Source organism: Mauremys reevesii, linkage group 11 (genome assembly GCF_016161935.1).
Source record: "Mauremys reevesii isolate NIE-2019 linkage group 11, ASM1616193v1, whole genome shotgun sequence".
NCBI lineage: Eukaryota > Metazoa > Chordata > Testudines > Geoemydidae > Mauremys > Mauremys reevesii.
In genome coordinates this window covers 63001172-63020346 of record NC_052633.1, presented here as the reverse complement: position 1 = coordinate 63020346, position 19175 = coordinate 63001172, and the positions used below count along the sequence as shown (strand labels likewise).

Below are 19175 nucleotides of genomic sequence, written 5' to 3'. Positions count from 1 at the left end.
ATTTGACTTTTAACTAGAGAATCCGGTAATTCCCTTCAGTAGGAGCTGTCAGAGTGCAAATGATCACAGAGAGTTTCATTGTTTTGTTTTTTTATTTATAAAATGTGTTTGATCAGAAAACTATCAGTGCATGTACAATTGAAAAAATAAATCAGTTACATGGAGTGGCACAACACCAACTGAAGAACTGTGGGCCTCGGCTGGTGTACATGGGCACAGCTCCACTGATTTCCGTGATGCAACATTGATTTACACCAGCTGAGGATCTAGCCCCAGCTCTCCTTTTCCCCCACCCACTCTTGGCAGAAAGCAGAATATCAATTTCTTACCAAAAATCCCCACTCTTTGGGGAGAAAATCTGTAAAAAAGAGAAACTTTCCAGTGTGCCTTGAAAGTCAGCAGACTTGGAGCCGCAATGTGGCCTGAAAATGTTCTAACAACAGCTCCTCACGTTTAAATTGACGGGCCAGCAGCCCATAACTCCCCAAGGCATCACAAGAAGAAAGGGAAGAATGTTGGTGGACTTATGCTCTTCAACTCCCATCTGTGGTCCTTGTGCATAATTCTTCTGCTTCTCTTCCCATCTACTTTAGATCTAAATATCAGCTAGAGCTAGAGCTCTATCAGCTAGAGCAGAAAGGCCACAAGAGACGTGACTTCCTTTCTCCTCTAATGCTCAGAGTTAACTCCTAAGTGGTTATGGCAGTAAAGAGATTTAAAAAGTACTACAGAGAACAAGAGAGCCTAGTACGCTCGGAGTTTGGTGTTGCAAGCCAGAGCCGCTATCCCAGAACTTCATGAAACACCAGTCTTCCAATGAGGAGTGTGTGCTTCCATCACATTCAAGAGGGGCATATATAAGTCCCTCTGAAGTTCTGTGCTGCACTAGGATGAAGTACAGTGGTATCCTAGCTGCCCTTAGCCTGCATGGGGGTGAGATGACTACAGTACCCCTGTAACCACTCTGGCTGAACTCACCCAGTGTTGAGTTGTGAACTTGGGCAACATTTCCTCTGACCTTCCCAAAGAGTGGTGTATGAAAGAGAGGACAAATCTCTAGTTCTGTACATTCGCTGAAAAGCAGAGCACCCCAATCCAGTTTTAATTCTATGAAAGTTAAGTTTCGATGAGAAGGGAGAGGTGATCTTGGCTTCCCCTCAGCGCTATGAAACCTTTTCAGGTACACTGCAATGAGCTTTGTTAAAAGCAAAGTAAAACAAGTCGTGGCTGATCACAAATTCAGCATCATTTTTTCATTGTCAGAACCTCTTCTACAGACATTTAATAATGCTGCTCTGGTGAATCCCTCCTAATAAAACCAAACGTGGAATCTAATTCTTTAGAAAAATGGTGCTAGAATCCTGTGGCTTTGTGCAGGTTGAGGGTAGAATCCATGCAATCAGCACCCTGATAGATATGCTAATTAACTTGATGATGGCCAGAGAACAGACTGCACTGCAGCGACACAGAAAAATAGATAAGTGGCACATGTGTTTCTGCCAAGCCTGTTTACAGGAGTGAATGTACCTTGCTAGTGCTATAAAAAAATAATACGTGTAAACCCCATTGTACAACAGTACCAGGGGACATCCCAAACATGGAGCTCATCATGGGTGCAGAAAACAGAGTGGCAGCCCTGCAGCGCTTAAGAGAACTGCAGGGATAAAACCTAAGGGCCAACTCCTCAACTGGTATAAATTGACTTTATTGGAATGGTGCAGATTTACACCAACTGGGGATCTGGCCCTAAAACGCCACTCCTGTAACCTAAGGGGACATAACTGACCTTCAGTTTCAGTTAACTCAGAGTTCACCTTTACTTATAATTTATAGGAGTGGACCAATGGTAGCACGAGTGCTGTGCCCTTGGTTCACCTCGGGCTGCGTTCTTGCTCTAGTAGGGCTGCTTAACTTCGTCCAATTTATTTTATTTAAATACTATCAAAAAAGATATCAAAGTGCATTTGTCTTCCCCCCCCCCCCCCAAGACATTCATGAAATTAAACTAGCATCAGGACTGTGCACCAATCAGTCCGAGCTATTGCTTAACTGGCAGAGTTTGCATTGATGCCTGTGCCCATTAAGAAGATTCTACTACCTGGCAGCAACACGTGGCTGGATAGAGTTAGTCTGGTTAGATGGGATTAGTGTGATGCTAGATGTTTTTAATTAACTTCTTCCAGGATTTAGCACAAATCGATTCAAATCCTAGAGAAGGGAAACATTCACCCCTTCAGTCTTCTATCATCGTCTTTCCTCAGCACAGCTCAGTGTACATGCATTTCAGTGGGAGACTGTACAGGGTAAGTAGGTTTATGTCCCAACACACAGGTGTTCAGTGTAGTTCTTCACTGCTGCAAAATCCCTTTAGATAGTGGCTGCTCCTTACAATCAGACATTTCACAGGCACATATTTCCTCCACTAAGTCAGTGTATTACATGGCAATGTAACCATCCCTCTTTTATCTCTGCCTTACAAAAAGGTTTTTGAAGGCATTGTTGTAATTTTTGTTAAATGCTGTATAAATAAGAGGATTAAAGAAAGAATTGGAGTAGCCAAGCCAGAGAAAGATGCTTTTCCAGACCGGTGGAATGTTGCAGGAACAGAGGGGGCTTATTAATTCCGTGATAAAGAAAGGTATCCAGCAAAGTACAAAAACTCCAATTAAAATGCCAACCATCAAAGCTGCTTTTTTCTCTTTCTGTTCCCTCCATGTTTCTCCATCTGTCTGGAAAGTGATAGTCGCGTGGCGAGCTGTAAACACCATCTGTGGTTCATGGGAAGCTTCTTTCACCTCAAAACAAAAGCAAACATGGATTCTTACCAAAACAGTTTGTTTGAGTCAAATTATTATTATTTCTTAAATGACAGCATAACATCTGTGCGCTTACAACCAATGGCCCAGGCACCAGTCCTTGCATGCTAAAAGAAAATGCCATGAAGTGCTAAAACTACTGGGCTTCTAATCATGTTGGAAAGGTAAGTGCTACAGAGGAGCACAGGTATACTGGTCTTTCCTCTCTTTTAATGCATAGTACTTTGGCACTTGTTCTGTGGATAGGTTGGCACCTAGAATTTGTTTGGTTTGTTATAAGAAAAGAAGATTGAAACAGTTTAATAAATAAATAAATAAACAATGGCCCAGGAATTCTGGAAGCTGGGTTTTTTTCTGTTTCTTTTCATCAGTGTATTGATATGAGGGAGAGTGCTGTAACCATGGGTTACAAAGATACAGTAGACACTTGGGAGTACTGTCACAAAATGGGACTCTCTCAGTGTAACGAAGAGAAAAGCCTGTCTTTGTAGTATCTGTGGAATGGATCCCTACTGGATTTCATGCCAGGAAGCTGCTGTGCATGTCTGATGGGCCAATCAATGCTTTTGAGGTAGTTGCACAAGTGTTATTGTAACCCACTGGTGAGGGGGAATCTATGGCTTCTACAACTAGGGGCACTCAAATCAGCCCAGCTGCTCAGAGGCAGAGTGGAAGACAACACTGCCAATGATTATTGTGTCCCTCAGATCTGGGAGGGAGCCATCTTCTCTTGGTTATCTGTCAAGCAAGGGGAGGGACTTTCAGAGACCATGAGCCTCTTAAACTGCACTCTTGCCGGACCACCCAATGGTAGGTTGGGCACAGGTGGGAAAGGGGAGAAGATAATATTCCCCATTACAGCAAGTGGAAAATTTTCCCATCAAACTTTGTTTTTGCTGGAAATTTGGGTTTTTGATTTTTACAAGAAAAATGTCTGCTTTCTGTGGAAAATTTCAATATTTCATCAAAAACCCAAATGCCTAAAAACTGGAGGGGTTTTGATTTTCAACACAAAACTGAAATATTTTTATTCAAAAAGTCATTGTGGTGCCTCATCTGAATTGTTGTTCAAGTGCCTTATGCTTCAATTCTCCTCTATGGGCTCTCAGGTGGGACAACATTTCCCATTGTGCATCACGTCCAGGGACTCCTATCATGCACCCTCTCCCCACACCAAGAGGGGAGGAAATGGTGCATCATGGGACAAGTAGTCTGGCCAGAGAACCCAGCCCATAAAGGAGAATGGGAGCATAATGCACCCCACCTACAACTCCCATGAACCACCACAATTCTGAATTAATTTCAAATTTTGATTTTCAAAGTTGACTTCACACAGGGGGAAAAGAACTATTTTCCAACCAGCTCTACTCCCAACCTCACAAACGATATCAATTTTGTTTAGTGGGAGACACCAATTCAAGACCCCCACAATCCATGCCCTCTACCCCTCAGTAGTTTCACAAGGTGTGTAGAAACTTCAGTGGTTCTAGAGCAGGTGAAAAAAAAAAAAAGACCAAAAAAACCACCAAGAGCTGTTTGGAAGGGTGAGGAATGGTTTCACTTGCAGAGGGAATGCAGATTGGTTTGTATAACAATGAGAATTAATGCGTGCCTTACTATCATGCAGCATGGGCCCAGCTTTTACGCATAGGAAATACACCTCTGTGACTTTTCTGTCACACTTAAAGCATCCGTACGTTTTCAGCTCTGATAGGCAATCCGATTGAGGACAGCACAATAAAACACACACAATTTAAGGCCTAAGCCCTTAAAACTCCCATTAAAAGTGAAAATTTAATAGGAGTTGCGAGGACTCGGCACCTCTCAGGAGATGGCCCCTCATTCAGAAATTAGCTCTGTGTTCTACATACATATTCCTCCTGTGTGTATAAACTTTATAATAGCAATTGACCCTCTGTTTAATATGAGGACAGTAGCAGCCAAGAGACTGAAACGTTGGCAAATGCTAAACTATCACTCATCAAGATGGATATCCCTACCTTCACCCAGAGATGTGAGACATGACTGCAGAATGTAAGAACCAGGTGATTAGGGCTGCTGGGGAAGGAGTAGAGGAAAATGAAATGCATCACATTTGTTCCAAAAATGTAAATAGGATGGCACTCCTGTAGCAGGGTCACATAATTTGTCTGCAGGAGGGCTAGCTCTGCATATCTTTAATCATGGTCTGCAAAAAGGACTCAAAACACATTGTGCGAATGTAAATTAGTGACAGACATTGGACAATTACTACTTCCGCATGCTTGTTAGGAAGAGCTGGATGAGGGAATCTATTGCTTGTTTACTATACTTAAACTTTCCTTGTGAGGTAGAGCCAGAGGTCAGCTGTCTATCATGGCATTTTCTTTCCCATACTACAGGTAAGGTTTCTTGAAGCTTTGTACGTGGAGTGTAGAAACTGTGTATAGAATGAGGCATGCAGAAACTCTGGCACTGGGACTCCACTGCCTTGTGTGGTCATTTACATTGCTTCGAGCAGGGATTTGAACCTCATGCTACCGCATCCCAGGGGTGTCCTAACAATTGGGATAGTTGCTCAGGTTCTCTCTCTCTAGCCCAATGAAAAAGTGATTTATACACACTGCAACAGCAGAGATGGAGAGACACCAACCACAGAATACCCAATACCTGACAGTGAGGGCTCTCACCTGGGCTATGGGAGGTCGGGGTTCAAGGCCCCCACTCCAGATCAGTGAGAATAGGGATTTGCAAACAGGTCTCCCATGTTTTAGGAGATTGGCCTAACTGCTGTTGGATAGAATTGGGTAGGTTGGACCCTTGCCTGACCTAGTTTAGGTGCCTAAATCCAGGAGAGGGCTCACAGTGATGAATCCTGAGTAGAGTTGGGGTCCTTACTACCTGTGAGGGGCAGCCCAAGGTTTGCCCCTCTCAGCTTGCTGGTTTCTGTGAATCCCTTTCTTAGGCACCTAACTCAGGGCTATGGATTTTGCTTTGCCTAAGCATAAGACACTGCAATGCCTACAGTCACCTTTGTGGATCTAGCCTCAGGAAATCTTCAAGCTATCACCTGATCCCTGGCCTCACAGCATCAGCTGGGGCTATGCTCAATTTCTCTTAAAGGGGCCAGCCACTGCATGACAGGTGGCCTTTTACACCCACTTTGCACAGGCTTACTTCATTACACAAGATGTAAGGCAAAGAAGAATCAGGCCCTTGGGTGTATGCCAGAGGTAGAAGCCAGTTCACTGTTGTACGACTGGGGAGGAGGGTGGTATAACCTGCTGGAGTAATGCAGCAGAGATAAAGCACTGAGAGCATCAGAAATATTTATCAGCATAAATAAAAGAGGCCTGAGTTAGAACCAAGTGTTCACACTGAATTCCCTGGCTGTTTTGGTCTGTGTCACAAGTCACGTTAAGGCTAGAAGATCAGTGTATTTTTCCAGGTTGGTTTGCTCGGTTTTAAGCACAGTTATTAGTTTCCATCATTTTTGATTACCTGCTAGAACATCCATCCAGTTAGATACACAGACACGGGTTGGAGCACTTTTTAAAATAGTCTGCAGCAATCAATTACATTCCATAAATCAAGGTTTTAAATGTTTGTCTATAGGGGAATAAATGCACTCTTCACACTTCGCATGAATCATCTTTTTCTCTGGGAAGCACACGGCTGGTGAAACTCATCCAAAATTAATTATTTCCCCCCTTCCCCAAAATTCATTGGAGGGAGAAAGGATGATTTCACCCACTGTTTAAATTTTGCCTACAGCACAACATACTTCAGATGCTTTGCTGCTAATGCAGTATGCGTCTGGAGCCTGATCCAGATCATATTGAAATCAACAGAAATTCTCCCACTGATTTAGGCTTAATTATTCTAATATTTCTTTGGATTTAAATAATTTATACTTCCCATGGCTACTGTTGGTGGCTCACCAATGAATTTTTTGGGTCCCAATGCTGCTTTGGGGTTTCTGAGCACTGTTCTTCCAATATGAATATTAAATAATAAAAGTACAAATTGCAGTCTACTGCTTCTGCAAACAATAGCATTGTGTCTTACTCAGTGGCCGCGATGTGTCTGAAAGGTCCACATTTCTTAGGAATGTTCTGTACTGTTGCATGAACTCCAGCAGACTGGAGGTATTTAAATGTGATTTGCCCCAGTTTAGCTCAACAGCTTTTCAACAGATTCATCTTCAAATGAGCCTGAGGTGAGCAGAGAGAGGAATATATTGCTCCATAAGGTCATCAAATCACCAAAAGGTTCTTTAAGAATCAGAGATTTCTCACATGCAATTTGCACTTATAGGCCTCCTATGAATATTTAACATTCTCTCAAAAAGGAAATTAAGGCCCTGATCCAGCAAAGTGCTTGAACATGGACGTTAAGCCTGTGCTTTTCTCAACTGGGGCCTAAAGGAATTGCATGAAAAGTGGAAGATAACTTTCCAGAATGATTTCCATCATTCTAACTCTTATCACCCTACATACCTGATACCTTCCAGCTGATTTCTAGCTGGCTTGGGGCGTTTTCCTAGGCAGCTCCATTCTTACACTTGATACAACAAAATGTTGGCCCTGAGCCTTGACTGTGTTGAGGCTCCTCTATGCTACCTCATGAACACAGAGGCTTTAAAGCCAAAGTAACTGGCCACAAGGTGATTATTGCAGTATAAGGAGATCCTGGGTGTCACAGATGGTTGAAGGGAGAAGATCCAGACATGGAGCATCGCCTCTGCAAACAGATCAGGAAGATGTTGCATCTCCCACAGTTTCTGCAATGTCTAGGTGGGGGTGCAGGTCCAAACAACATTTTAGCTCCATTCAGCCCTAACAATTGTTACAGTCCTTCTTACGGGTCTGATCCAACTCCCATTGAAGTGATGTCAATGGAAAGTAGATCAAACCCTACATCCCCTTTGCAATCCCATCTCCAATTCTGGAGCAGATTCTGTGCCATCCCAGTTCCCAGAGTAGTTGAGAGCAGCCTCAGAGCTACCTTACACTAGAGGAATTCTCCCCCAGGTTTAAATTGCTGAGGACACTGGCAAAAAGTAGAATTAGTGGAGCCCAAAATGACTGTAGTCAATGGAACTACTTGCAAAAGGATTATTCAAGCTCAGAGAGGAGAAGAGAAGAGAGGGGCAGAGGACCCAGAGCAGCGCCAAGAGGAAAACCCACACCGCCCTGCCTGATTATGTCATACAGGGACGCTGAACAAAGCGGAACATACTGCATAACTGAGTAGAGTCGAGAGCTCTGAATGCAAGGCCTGATCCACAGCCCATTGATGTCAATGGAAAGACACTCGTTAACCTTTTGAGCTTTGGATCAGTATACAAAGATGAAAGCTTTGTATGTACATTATAAAAAATAGTGTTAGCAGCTGGACGAGATCCTGAAAGATAGTCACCCACCTCCCATTAAAATCAGTAAAGTTAGACTCCTAAATGCCTTTGAAGATCTGGGCCCTTGTGTCTAGCTCTTCATGCTTAACCTGGGGCCTGATCCTGAAACACTTTCTCATGCAAGTAACTAATCTTTATGGGCCAGATTCTGCTATCCTTGCTCACCCTGAGCAATACCTTTCTTCACAAGGAGACCCACTGATGTTACTGGCACTCTTAATAGTATCTGTCTCTGAGAGTAATCTCATTTATTTCAACAGGCCTCTTCCCAAAGATAAGGTATTGCTCACTGTGAAAAAGCATTTCACAGACTGTGGCTCTATGTGACAAGAACCATGAGATTAATCATGTAAGTAAAGGACCAGTCATATGAGTAAAGGTTAGAGAATCAAGTCTTTGGTTGTTATAAAAGAAATGATATCTAAAAGGACCAGTCTAATTTCAGGATCTGACTCTGCAGTCCTTGCACAGACAAAACTCCCATTGATTTCAGTGGGAAATAAGAAATAAGTGTCTGTGTGTTTAAAAAAAGGAAAAGAAAACCCTGAATTTTTGCATATTCTTCATTACGTAACAGAAGGGTCTCAGACATTTCGTTTTCCTTCCTCTTAAAAAAACCACAAAATGATTTAACAGTGTTTTTTAAAACTCCTTGGTTCGGATTTTAGTCAAAATTCTGCTCACAGCTACACTGGATTAACTACACTCAGATCAGCTGAGTTATTCTGGATTTACACCGTTGTAACTAAGCGTAGGAATTGGCCCTAGGTATGCCAAGTCTCAGCCTGGAGACAATTATCCTTCTCCTATATATAATTATATGCACACTGACAGTTTGTAAAGCACCTTGGGGTCTGGTTCTGGTGGCTGAAAGGCACTATACAGAAGGAAGTTATAATTATAATGATTCTTCCATCTGGAGCATCGGTTTCTTCAGGCAATTTTGATAGCATTTAACTCCTGTGGCTTCAAATCTGTTCCTCCTTAATCTCAGTTGCTAGAAAAATGCCAACCAGGGTTTCAAGGTGTGGGTTGCAACCGTGGCAGGCAGTTCTAATCCAGTGTCACAATATGTAATCCTCCTGGCACAGCATGGCACGCTCTCCCCACAGGCATCACTATTACTACTCATCTTCAGTTTGAGAAGCACTACCAGCCTTTGACGTCTATTGCTGATAGCATTTCTAGTGTTAGTCATTAGAACTGCTGCATTACAGCACTCAATGCTAGAAATGCTGGGGGACAGAGTGGCCAGGGGTGTACAGAAGGAGTTAAGGAGTGAAGCTGGATGTCGCAGGGTGGGGTAAGAGGAGACTGGGAAGGGGAAGAAGAAAGTGAAATGAGGAATAGAAGTGAAAAGAGAAATGGCGAAAAGACAGAAAACAGGAGAGTTAGTGGACACAAGAAAAGGGAGACAGAGTCAAGACAGGCTTCAACCACAAAACTACCATCAATTGGACCTGGACGTGGAAGGAGCAAGAAGGAATAGCTGGATCACCTGACTTAAGGAGGAAAGAGACATGCCCCTTATTCCAGAAATGCTGATCCCTACTTTTTTGTGTTCCACTTTGACAAATTCTCTGCTATATCCCAATTTTATGCAAACTTTAAAAAAAAAAATCTTGGCATTTCAGCTCTTCCTGTGGAACGACAGTGATGTTTTGGGAAGAAGGCTCAGATCTACATCCCCTCTGGTTTTCCTTAAACTCTCCACAATCTGGTATTTTTCCAGTGGTATTTTGGACTTGATCCTGCTCCCACTGAAGCCAATGGAAAAACTCCCATTGACTTCAGTGTGACTGGGACCAAGCTTTTTATGAGGGCATCACGATCTCTTACATCAGGAATAAACTATGCAAAAAAAATATATTTTTCTTCCTTCTCCACATGTTAATTTCTGAGCAGTCTTCTTTGCCTACCAAGCCTCTAGAGCAATAAGTGCTCAGAGCATTGCCTCAGGCGTTTAGCTCTTCCACCAGGTGTAAAGATTTCCCTGGGGATTAGGATGATGCTTTTTAAACCTGCAAATGAAGCTTAATATTTTTCAGCCATAGTGTAAAGTCCTCACTATCTACTATACTATCACTGTCATGGATTCAACATGTATTTAAAAATAAACAAACAAAAATACAGGAATTAATTTTGCTTAAATTACTGAAAAAGATGAGAGAGATGCAGAATCCTAGTAGTATTGTCTCAATTAAATTAGTTTTCCAAAATAATAGCCCATAAAGTTTTCTACTGCATGAGTGTCTGTGGGAGAGCAAATGCGTTGTACGTATTCAGTTTGGTTTTTGTCTTTGGGAATCAATTTGTAGATAAATCCCAAGCAACATATTTATCATATTTGTAATTAGAGAAGTAAACTTGGCAGGAAATCTGGTGCAAAAGGGTAGGAGGGGAGGAATGCATTTCCAAAGGCTTGAGGCACTCATCTTTTCTAACACATTTTCTGACTTAGTGCAGGCGATAGCTCTGGAATGACTGTTTCGTTTATAAGCCAATTTAAACCATATGCATCTCTTTATTTTAAGACATAAGGTCCCAGTCCTGTGAGGTGCCAAGTGCCTCTTACAAGCTGCTGATGCTGTCAGTACTCACTAGAGTGAATGCAAACCTTCACATGTGACGTGTCCATTGTAACATGATATGTACCACTGACTTCAATCTGAAGTTGAAGTCAATGCAACTATTTCTAGGACAAGCCAGAAAACAATTCCATTCCACAAAACATTCAAGGTTTTGAAATATGTTTTTGTTTTGATGCCGAATGAAAATGAGATCTTTCAAAAATTTTCACAAGAGAACTATCAACCCACCCCCAAATAGCCAGTAGCCCTATGACTAGAGTACTCACCTGGGATAGGGTGGCTCTGAATCAGAACCAGGACTGGAATGTGGGTCTCCCATGTCCCAGCTGAGTGCCCTAACCACCAGCGTACTGGCTGTTCTGGGTAAGCTGCTCTTTCCCCACTGGGACCCAAGAAATCTTCAAAGGAAATTTATAAAAATAATAATAATAGGAAATATACCAATCTCCTAGAACTGGAAAGGACCTTGAAAGGTCATTGAGTCCAGCCCCCTGCCTTCACTAGCAGGACCAAGTACTGATTTTTGCCCCAGATCCCTAAGTGGCCCCCTCAAGGACTGAACTCACAACCCTGGGTTTAGCAGGCCAATGCTCAAACCACTGAGCGATTCCTCCCTGCCCCCCACCCCCAACATTGGTTTGGACAAAATGGCATTTTTAAATGGAAAAAAGTTTTGTTTAAGTTTTCCCACTCGCTCTACTGCTTGTATATGAGTGAGGTTTGACAGGGCCAGGTACCCAGTGCTGAGCACCTCACCATACTTATTTTGTAACATTCACTCAGTCCGCATTTGGTTACACCAACTTTAAAATGCTTGGTCAGGAAGGGGGGAAACAAACCATCAGGAATTATTCTGTAGTTTCAGAACAGAGTAGGGAGGAGGATGGGTGTGTATCAGGAGACTGAGTGGTTGTAGAAAGAGAGGAAAGTAGACATGAACATAGATGAATTCATTTAGAACTCAATCCACTACCCTTTCTCTCCGTCATGTTGAGTAGTACCTCACTGCACAGGCAGCCCCACTGAAATTATTTGGAATTACTGGTGCAGTACGGTATTACTGTGAGTAAGGGGGCAGAACTGGGCTCTTGAGGTCCGTTAAAACATGGCCTTCTAAGTCTCCTAATCCTGCAAACTCTTCCTCAGGAGAATAGTTCTGACTTACATGAGTAGTATTGAAATCAATGAGACTACTCACCCAAGTAGGTGTTTTCAGAACCAGGATCAACATTTGAGAACTTAAAGGAGAGAATATGAACGTTTTAAACAGCTGGCAATCATTACATGATAAATGGATCACTTACTAATATTGTGGAATAAGTATTATATTACCATTTTCCTCTTTTGTGTTCCGCTTGATTCCATAATTTTAAGTATAAAATAAAATGAAAGGAGTGAAGATGGGGAGAGACATACAACACAGTGTGTACAGATTAAACACATACCCTAACAGCACATGCTGTACAGCTCTATTTCTATCTTTATCTGAACAATTTTCTGAAAGAGAAACGCAGGAACACTGGATTCATATTTAGGACTTTTTAAATGGACCACGATATTGCAATTATTATCTAATCTCTCTCTATATATATATATACACACAGACACTTAAGAACACTGAAAGAAAATGAGAAAAATGTGAATAACTTTTATCCCATAACAATGGTAAATGGTCCATTGACAGTCGGTTATTAGCCACTGTTTAAAAGGCTACCATCTTCACTTTAGCATCTGTTTATATTTATATACACTCTAAGTCTAAGAGAAATATATGTGCATGACTATATTATTTTCTCTATACTTGGGCATGAAGGCAGAATTCAGTTAAAGGGTGTTAAATCACGAAGCACAAGGGGAATGGGAGAGGAGCTTATGGTTAGATAGATAGATGACTTTAGTTTAGAATTAGATAGTTATTACAGGCTGCCAGCCCAACTGTGCCTCCCTGCCCCGCTCCTCGCACCCCTCCCCGTGCAAACCAGCTGTGCCCGCCCGTGCAGCCCAGCGGCACGGTGCCCGCCGCGGCTCTTTACCGGGCCCCGCTCCGGCAGCGGCAGGACCGCGTTCCTCCGGCGCCGGCCGATCCGGAACCGGGCCGCCTTGTAGATCTTCCAGTAGACGAAGAGCACGACGCAGAGCGGCAGGTAGAAGGCGCCGCAGGTGGAGAAGACGGCGTAGGAGGGCTCCTGGCTGACCTGGCAGCGCTGCTGCGCCGGGCTGTAGGTCTCGCCCCAGCCGGAGAGCGGCGCCAGGGAGATGACGGCGGAGAGCGCCCAGGTGAGGCCGATCATGGCGTTGGAGACGCGGCGGCGGGCGCGCAGGGTGTACTCCAGGTGGCGGCTGAGGGACCAGTAGCGGTCCAGGGCGATGGCCGTCACGTTCCAGATGCTGGCGGTGCAGCACAGCACGTCGAAGGAGATCCACACGTGGCACAGCGCCCGGCCCAGCCGCCAGCGCCGCCCGGCCGACAGCTCCTTCACCAGGCTCAGCGGCATGACCAGCGCCGCCACCAGCACGTCGGACACGGCGGTGGAGGCCACCAGGTTGTGGGGCACCCGGTGGAAGGTCTTGACCCGCAGGATGGTCACCAGCACCAGCAGGTTCCAGAGGAAGGTGGCGACGGTCAGGAGGGCCAGCAGGGTGAGGATGAGGATGCTGAAGATGGAGAAGGGCTCCCGGCTCCTCCAGCCGCCGCCCCCCAGCTCCGGGGTGGAGTTGCCCCCCGCCGGGGCGGAGGACGCGTTGATGGCCAGGGCTGGCGGGCCGGGGATTCTGGATGCCCAGGGAGCCGGACTCTGGGCCATCCCCGGCAGCGGGCGGGGAGCAGCGCGGGGCTAGGCGGGTTGCGCGCCCAGAGGGAAGCCGCCGCGGGTCCGTTCTTCCCGGCGCGGGGTACAAGCCGCCGGAGAGACGCGCTCCCGGGATCTCCGGAGCCTGCCCCTCGCTCCCCGCCCAATGCCCCGCGGCCGAGCGCGCAGCGAAGCGAAGTGAGTCCCGGCAAGAGCCACGCTAGTGCTGCCTCCCTTCAGCGGCTGCTCCCCGCCGTTGCCATGTGCTCCCGCCTGCCTCCCCGGCAGGGAGGGGGGCGCTGTGCCGCTGTAGCGTGACACCGGCTCCCCGCTCGCCCCCAGTCCCGCGGCCCAGGCTCCCGCTGCACCAAAGGGCGAAGGGAAAGCGAGGCTCGCGGGGGTCCGCCTGCGGGGGGACTTCGGGCGCGGGGCGGAGCAGGAGGCGCTTCTGCGGGCGGCAATCGGGCGGCGGCGGGACTGGAGAAAAGCCTTTGCAACCCCTTGTCCTGCCCCCTCTCCCCGCAGGCAGGTGCCCGCCAGACACAACGAGCGCCAAACCCAGGGCTCTCAGCCCGCCCATCTGTAACAGCCAGAGCACCCTACCACAACCAACCAACCCACCCACCCCTCTCCTCCAACAACCAGAGCACCCTACCGCAACCAACCCACCCCTGCCAGAGCACCCTACCACAACCAGCCAACCCACCCACCCCTCTCCTCCAGCAACCAGAGCACCCTACCCCAACCCACCAACCCACCCACCCCACGCCGCCACCAACCACAGCCCCCAACCGCAACCAACCCACCCCAGCCAGAGCACCCTACCACAACCAACCAACCCACCTGCCCGTTTCCTTTAACAGTCAGAGCACTCTACCACAACCAACCAGGCAACCCACCACTCAGTAACAGCCAGAGCACCCTACCACAACCTATCAACCTACCCCTCTCCTCTAATGGCCAGAGTAGCCCACACCCCTCTCCTGTAACAGCCAGAGCACCCTACCACAACCAACCAACCCACCCCTCTCCTCTAACAGCCAGAGCACCCCCCAAAAACCAACTAACCCACCTCTCTGTAACAGCCAGAGCACCCTACCACAACCAACCAAGCTACCTCTCTCCTGTGATAGCCAGAGCACCCTATCCTCATATCTCTTCCTCTGTAACAGCCAGGGCACCCACCCCTCCTCCAACCATCCCACCTGTCCCTTCCTCTCTTACAGCCACAGACCTCACCCTCAATCAACTCACGCTCTGTAACAGCCAGAGCACCCTACTCCCCACCAACCCACCCCCTTTCTCAGTAACAGCCAGAGCACTCTACCCCCACAACCCCTCTTGTTACAACCAGAGCACCCTCTCCCCAACCAACCTACCCACTCCCTCCTCTGTTACAACCAGAACACTCCATCCCTCCCTGCAACATCCCACCCCCACACACCCTGTACTAACCAAAGAATCCTACCCCCCCCCACTCAGCCTCCCATCTCTGTAACAACCAGAGAACCCCACCCCCATCTAAACAGTTAGAACACCCATCTCCACCAAGGTGCAACCAGATATGTCCTAAGGAGGGGGCTCAGGGAAAGGACCCCTCTCCAGTAGGGCACATGTCCTGAGCAGAGAAGAATGAAGAGCTCAGGGTGACCCTCAGGCATAGCTTGCAGAGGGCAGAGCCAGCTGCAGGCAGGTTTGCGGGGCTGTAGCCAGCATAGGAAGCGTCTGCTCTCCTGCCCCCCCCCCCACCAACTCCCTGTGCCAGGGCAGGGCCTAGCCTAGAGAGCACAGGGGGAGGTGCTGTACATTCCTGTGTACCCCTGTGGCCCCACTCCCCGTGGAGAGACCCTGCATCTATGGGGGAAGTGCTAGGGCCTCCCCTCCCAGCCCAGAGCACCAGGACTTGGCAGAGGGGGTTCCCCCATTGGGCAAGGGTACAGATAGCACAGTCCATTACCTCCTCTGTGGGCAATGCACTGCTTCCTCCTCTGTACCAGCACTCCTACCCCTCCCTCCTGTCTAACAGTCAGGACACCCCTTCCTTTCTAGCAAATAACTAACGCACTGCCTTCTCTGTCAGAGCCAGAGCACCCTGATCTTTCCCTTCTCTCTGCCCGCTCCTCCTATATCACAGCCAGGGCATTCACTCCTCCTAAACAGATTAATAGATCTTAAGGCTAGAAGGGATTGTTATAATCATCTAGTTTGACTTTTATTTGCAAGCCCCAGAACCTCACCCATTAATTTTTGCAGCAGGCCCGTAACTCCTGTTTGAGCTATTGCAGGTGTTTTAGAAAGAAATCAAGACTGGATGCAAAGACTTCAAGTGACAGAGAATCCACCACATCCCTAGGTAAGTTGTTCCAATGGTTAATTTCTCTGACTGTTTAAAAATTTGCACCTTATTTCTAGACCGAATTTCTCTAGTTCTAGCTTCCAAACATGACATCTTGTTACGTCGTCTTCTGTAGATTAAATAGCCATCCACTATCAACACATGATTTTACAAAAATGGAAGAGTAGGCTTATGCCTAGCATAGTGCAGTGGTACTTTGCCCTGACTGAAGGAGAAGTCAGGGAAGTAATAGCTTTTAACCGTAGAGAGCAATTCAATTAATTTGAAGAAATTTGGACCCATTTTGAGATACATTTGGATAAAAAAAGTTGAGATGGCTGAAAAACTGCCAGACCTCCATTTCTCTGAACCCCTTCTCTTTTTTCCTCTTCTCCCTACCTAGATATGTCTTCTCTTTTATTACTGTTACCCCCATCCTAACATTGTCTATGTAGTAGTACTCTGTGGTCCTGAAGTTTTGACAGGTTGTAAAATTGCATAATTCCGTTGGAGCTCCTGTGAAGCCCATGTATTTGGAAACAAAGGAGCTATAAGTCATTTACCTTTTTCTGCTTTTTATTGTCTGCTTCTTTATGAAAATGAATCACAAAAAAAAAAGATATCTCTTCCCCCTGGAGATACTTGTAGATTGTGATCAAGTCAGCTCTTTGCTTTCTTTTGAATAAACTAAATAGACTGAACTTCTTTAGTCTTTCAGTGTAATGCATTTTCCAGACCTTAAACCATTCTTGTAACTCTTTTCTGAACCCTTTCCAGTATTTCAACATTCTTTTTGAAATGTGGACACCAAACGACACACAATATTCCAGTAATGATCCCATTAAGGCGGTATACAGAGGTAACACCAGCTGCCTACTCCTACCTGATATGTAACCAAGGATCATATTAGCTATAGATTGCAAGGGGAGCTCCTGTTCAATTGATTGTCTGTCTGCAATTACCCCCAAGTCCTTTTCATTGTCACTACATTCCAGGATACTATCTCCCATCTTGTCAGTGTGACCCAATTCTTTGTTCCTAAATGTATGACCTTGCATATGGCTGAATTAAAAAGCATGTTGTTCAAATGAGCCCACCTTAGCAAGCTATTCAGGTTGGTGTCTGTCTGACTCGTCATCATCATTATTTACCACTTCTGCAATTTTTGTGCAAATTTTACCATTAATGATTTCTCTCCAGATCGTTGACAAAGCTATAGAATAACATTGGGGCAAGAGCAGCTCCCTGTGAGACCCTCTAGAAACATTCTCATGGGAGGATGATTCCCATTTACAATTACTTTTGTCAGTCTATCAGTTAAACAGTCTTTCATCCATTTAGCATGGGCCACAATGATTTTGTATAGTGCGTCTCCTTTCTTAGGTAGAAACTCACATCTCTTTCCCTCCTGACCAGCTTCTCCAGGCTGCACAGATTCCCTGCCACCACTATAATATTCCCAGCAAGCCAGACTGCCTAACCAGGCCAGCATCTGCACTTTTCTCTCTCTTCGAAGGCCATGGACAGCATGATGGCATGAAGTTTTTAGTTATGACACAACTCTTTATAAGCAAGTGCATGTATTCTTAAGGTGAAATCATTATAGAAAAAACTATTTAAAAAAATAAAAGACCTTATACACATGCTAAAAAGCTTACCAGGGGTCACCTCAACTGCAACCCTGTGCTTTAGTAGATGTCAGTCCTTCAAAACCCTCAACTGAGTTTTCCCCATGGTTACAAGTTCATGACTGTCTCAGATTTAGAACCAGAACCACCATAAATAGTTCAATTTTACCTTTACTTGGGCCTTTGATCTTGGCCTCGTGTAACAGGTGATCAGCAGACAAAGACCCTCTTCTCAGAGTATAGTTGCAAAAGGCTGGCTTGTTGCATAATCAGAGGTGGAATTTGCATTAACCTATCCCTAGGTATTTCCCATGAAATCCATTTCACACATATTGTCCCAATAGTCCATGCTTTTCTGGCACATTGTTCAATGTAGTCCTTTGGTTATCCAGGCCTTATGTCACATCTCCTCCCTAGAGACGTTACATACAATACCAGCCCACAATAATACATAAATGTTGCATTTAGTATAATGGACCCCAAAGAGACTTCAACTCAATTCATTAAAGCTTTTCAAGGATATTACAGGAAATTTTCAATCTGTCACATTGCTCCCCCTTTCATAGAAGAACAGAGCAGGGGTATATGACACATACCGCAAGGACCTCCTGGCACCCCACTCCTAGTCAGAACATCTGCTGTTACTACTTATTAATTCAAATATCATACATTTGTTCAGCTGGTAAACAATTCCAGTGATCATACCAGAATACAGTTTAATGAGAACATTTCAGGTCAGTCCCTGTGCTCACACCCTCTTAGGCAAAGGTGAGGTGTGCTCCCTTCCCCCAAACTCTCTCAGGTTTTAAGTCTCAACTGACCACTCTGAAATCATAGTTTTTCAAGGATATTGCAGGAAATGGCTATATCTGTCACAAAATGCCTTACAAAATTTTACATATATTATGGCAACTCAGTTAGTTACCTTTATCAGCCTAACTTGTGATCTCGCCAATAAACAATATCAAGTTTGTTTGAGGAGATCTATTTTCCATTATACCATATTGATTAACTATTGTACTTCCTCCTCGGTGATGGACAGCATAACCCTACCCATCTCTACTCCTAAATAACCAATCCACTCCTCCTTCATAACAAGAGTCCCCAACCACAACAGTTCCTCACTGCCTCTTTCATAGTGATAATTAGACCCACCAAAGCTTTAATCAGTGCTAAAATTTAAAGTGGAATAGAAGTGGGAAAGTTGACCAATGCTCTTCACCCTTGTCAGATAGGGGGAAACAAACAGAGAAAAGATGGCAGAGAAAAGGTGAAATACATACCTTCCGCTTTTCTCCCTAATTTCAGCACTAACTCTTGAAACATCTGAAAGGATTGTTGGAAGAATACTGATGCCCAGAACAATTGCCATCTTCACTAGTACTATTCTGAGCAATACACTTGAAGGCAACTGGCTCCAGTTTGAGAGAAGAGTGAGTTCTTATTGCAAATCAAGCAATTTATACCTACTCCATATGACTTGCATCTAATCAATCAACTGTTATTGAGGCAAATTTAATACTAATCAGTAGAAGAAATAGAACATGGTTTAAAGTAAATAACTTTGAAATTCCTGGGAATCAGTTTGCCTCTATGGTTCTTGAATCAGAGTAATTGAAAG

The 19175-nt window shown here is 45.2% G+C and overlaps 1 protein-coding gene across 2 annotated transcripts; it reads right to left on the bottom strand.

Moving 5' to 3' along the window:
* Positions 1-1110: 1110 nt before the first annotated feature.
* Positions 1111-18975, bottom strand: LOC120374313 (5-hydroxytryptamine receptor 5A-like). 2 transcript variants are annotated; one of them, XM_039493733.1, is made up of 2 exons: positions 12836-13640; positions 1111-2795 (listed from the first exon to the last, which is right to left on the bottom strand). In XM_039493733.1, exons 1-2 carry the CDS (start codon positions 13604-13606, stop codon positions 2463-2465), a joined length of 1104 nt encoding a protein of 367 aa, XP_039349667.1. In that variant the 5' UTR covers positions 13607-13640; the 3' UTR covers positions 1111-2462. The 2 variants fall into 2 exon arrangements, 1 of the variants encoding a protein (XP_039349667.1); XR_005586000.1 differs by lacking the exon at positions 12836-13640 and adding an exon at positions 18838-18975 and having other exon boundaries at positions 2659-2795.
* Between the last annotated feature and the right edge of the window lie 200 nt (positions 18976-19175).

Excerpts from the sequence above, each read along its gene's own strand:
- LOC120374313 (XM_039493733.1), bottom strand. The coding sequence starts at position 13,606 with ATGGCCCAGAGTCCGGCTCCCTGGGCATCCAGAATCCCCGGCCCGCCA. Across the intron at positions 2,796-12,835 it reads CGCTGCCGGAGCGGGGCCCG|GTGAAAGAAGCTTCCCATGA; the intron begins GTAAAGAGCCGC and ends TTTTGTTTTGAG.